Source organism: Galeopterus variegatus, unplaced genomic scaffold (assembly GCF_000696425.1).
Source record: "Galeopterus variegatus unplaced genomic scaffold, G_variegatus-3.0.2 Scaffold2895, whole genome shotgun sequence".
In the NCBI taxonomy this organism is placed as follows: domain Eukaryota; kingdom Metazoa; phylum Chordata; class Mammalia; order Dermoptera; family Cynocephalidae; genus Galeopterus; species Galeopterus variegatus.
The window spans coordinates 230,367-232,617 of NW_007729006.1; the positions used below are offsets into that span (position 1 = coordinate 230,367).

Here is a 2,251-nt window from a genome sequence, read left to right on the forward strand (position 1 = left end):
GGCCGCACCGTGCTCAGCCAGTGAGCGCACCGGCCATCCCTATATAGGATCCAAACCCGCGGCAGGAGCGTCACTGCGCTCCCAGCGCCACACTCTCCTGAGTGCGCCACGGGCTCGGCCCAGAACTAGCTGTTTCTATTTTCCAGCCACCAGGGCTTCAGGGCCTTGAGATGATCTAGAGGGTCAGTGTGCCTGGCTGGGTCCTGGTGGACAAGGGCTCCACTTGGTGCCCAGGTCTGCCTGGGCAGTAGTTCTGCTCTGATGCTCATGTGGCTTTTCCTGCCCTGTGGGAAGAGCTGTGGAAAGGACAAGGACAGGCACTGGACAGAATGTCCCTCCATCCTCTTTCCATAAAGGCATGACTTAGACACAATTCCTGCTCCGTCCTGCCCCAGGGGCCAGGCAGGGAGCCAATGATATGACTGGTGTGCACCTGTGCAGCATTGTACAACCTTCATCTCATCAGTGCTCACAGCCACCCAGCAGGAGAGGCGGCATTATCCCCATTCCACAGATGCACGACTGAGGCTATGGAGGATAAGGGACCGTGGGTCTGAGCCTTTTTCTGTGCCATTTCCTCCTCCCAAATCTTCTCTAATAAAACCTTCTCATTCTTTCAAGTCAAACCCAAATCTCGTGTCCTCTGTGAATTGTGTCCCTTTCCTAATACTGCTGGCCCCAGCAAGATTGGCTCTCTCCCCCTTGACCCCACAGCGCCTGTGTGGCCACAGTCACACTGTGTGGTTTTGTCTCATTTGCCTGACTCCCCCCACCCATGCCCCCACTCTGAGCTCTCCAGGGAGGGGCCCATTCTGAATCAGCACAAGCCTGGTAGTACAGGGTAAATGCTGGACAGATGTGTCTTCTCTTTCAGGGACTTTAGTCAACTGTATTCTTCAGGATGCCTTTGGTCGCAAGCGACAGAAACCCATCCTGGATGCGTTTAAGCACAAAGAGGAAGGCATTGGCTCTGAAACCAGGGCGGTGGGTGTAGCTGAGCGGGGCTTGGGCATGCTGGCAGCCAGGGCCTCTTGGATACAGGGCCATTTCCACTTTTCACATGGTTCTTGCCATCTGCCAAGGGATTTCTCCATAAGCCTGAGCATGGTTCCCCTCAGGGCTCCCACTCCCAGCCTAGGGACCAGGGAGGAAAGCATTCTCATCCAGACATTCTGAGCAGAACTCTGGCCTGGCCTGGAGCACATGTCCAACAACAGGCTGTTCACTGTGGATTGCCCCTGGATTGCCCAGTTAGAGTCAAGTGTCCACCTCTGGGGTAAAGAAGAGGAGGGAGGGTTACCACATGGAGGCAATGGAGGGCAGCAGAGTCTAAAAGAGGGGGTGTGTTGCTGCAAGAGGTGGAGGAAGTGGTGCTGGGCAGATCAAAGCAATAGATGTCAGCTACAGCAAGTAACGTCCCTTCCCAGGGCTCAGTTTTCTCATCTGTAAAATGGAGTCAGTAACACCTGCCCTGCCTATTTCATGGGGCTGTTGGGAGGATTACATAAGATCATTCACTCATTCATTCAGTCATTCAGCAAATATACACTGAGCACCGGCTTTGGGCCAGGTACTGCTTTAGGTGCTTGGGATACACCAGGGAACAAAACAGATAAAATCCTTGCTCTTGTGGAGCTTACATTTTTGTGGAGGGAGACTGGCAATGAACCAAATAAGTAAGTAAAATAAACAGTATGTTAGATGGTGATGAATGCTATGGAGAAAAATATAGCACTAAAAGGAGAGGAGGACAGGGGCGGGGAGAGGGTTTCAACTGTAAATAGCGTCGTTAGGGTAAGCCTCATTGAGAAGGTGACCAAGAATGTGCTAGTTATTTTGACTTTTAATTTGAAAAATCTTAGATATACACAAAGTAGAGAAAAATAGTACAATGAATACCTATGTCTCCAATGATCGCTCACAATGACCAACATTCTGCCTTTCTTGTCTCTTCTGTCTCCCCGTCCCCACCCATTCTGGGATATCTGGAGAAATTTAAAGCCAATCTCAAATATCATATTATCTCACCCATAGATATGTCAGGATATATGTCTAACAGAGAAAGACATAAAACCATATATAACCCCAATATCATTATGATGGTATAATTCCTTAATGCTATCTAATGCTCAGTTCATATTGTTTTCCCCAATTATTGCCCCCCAATTTTTTTTTTTTACTGTTGATTTGTTCAAATCAAATTCAAACAAGGTTCATGCTGCATTTGGTTGGTATCTGATCCTTTTTTTTT

The 2,251-nt window shown here is 49.0% G+C and overlaps 1 protein-coding gene across 1 annotated transcript in view; it reads left to right on the plus strand.

Annotated features, from left to right (window-relative positions):
- CDCP2 (CUB domain containing protein 2) overlaps positions 1-2,251 on the plus strand; it is a 19,307-nt gene that overhangs the window by 1,736 nt on the left and 15,320 nt on the right. The window contains exon 2 of the mRNA XM_008583360.1: positions 875-1,063. Coding sequence (XP_008581582.1) covers positions 875-1,063 — 189 coding nt within the window. The remainder of the gene's footprint in view (positions 1-874; positions 1,064-2,251) is intronic.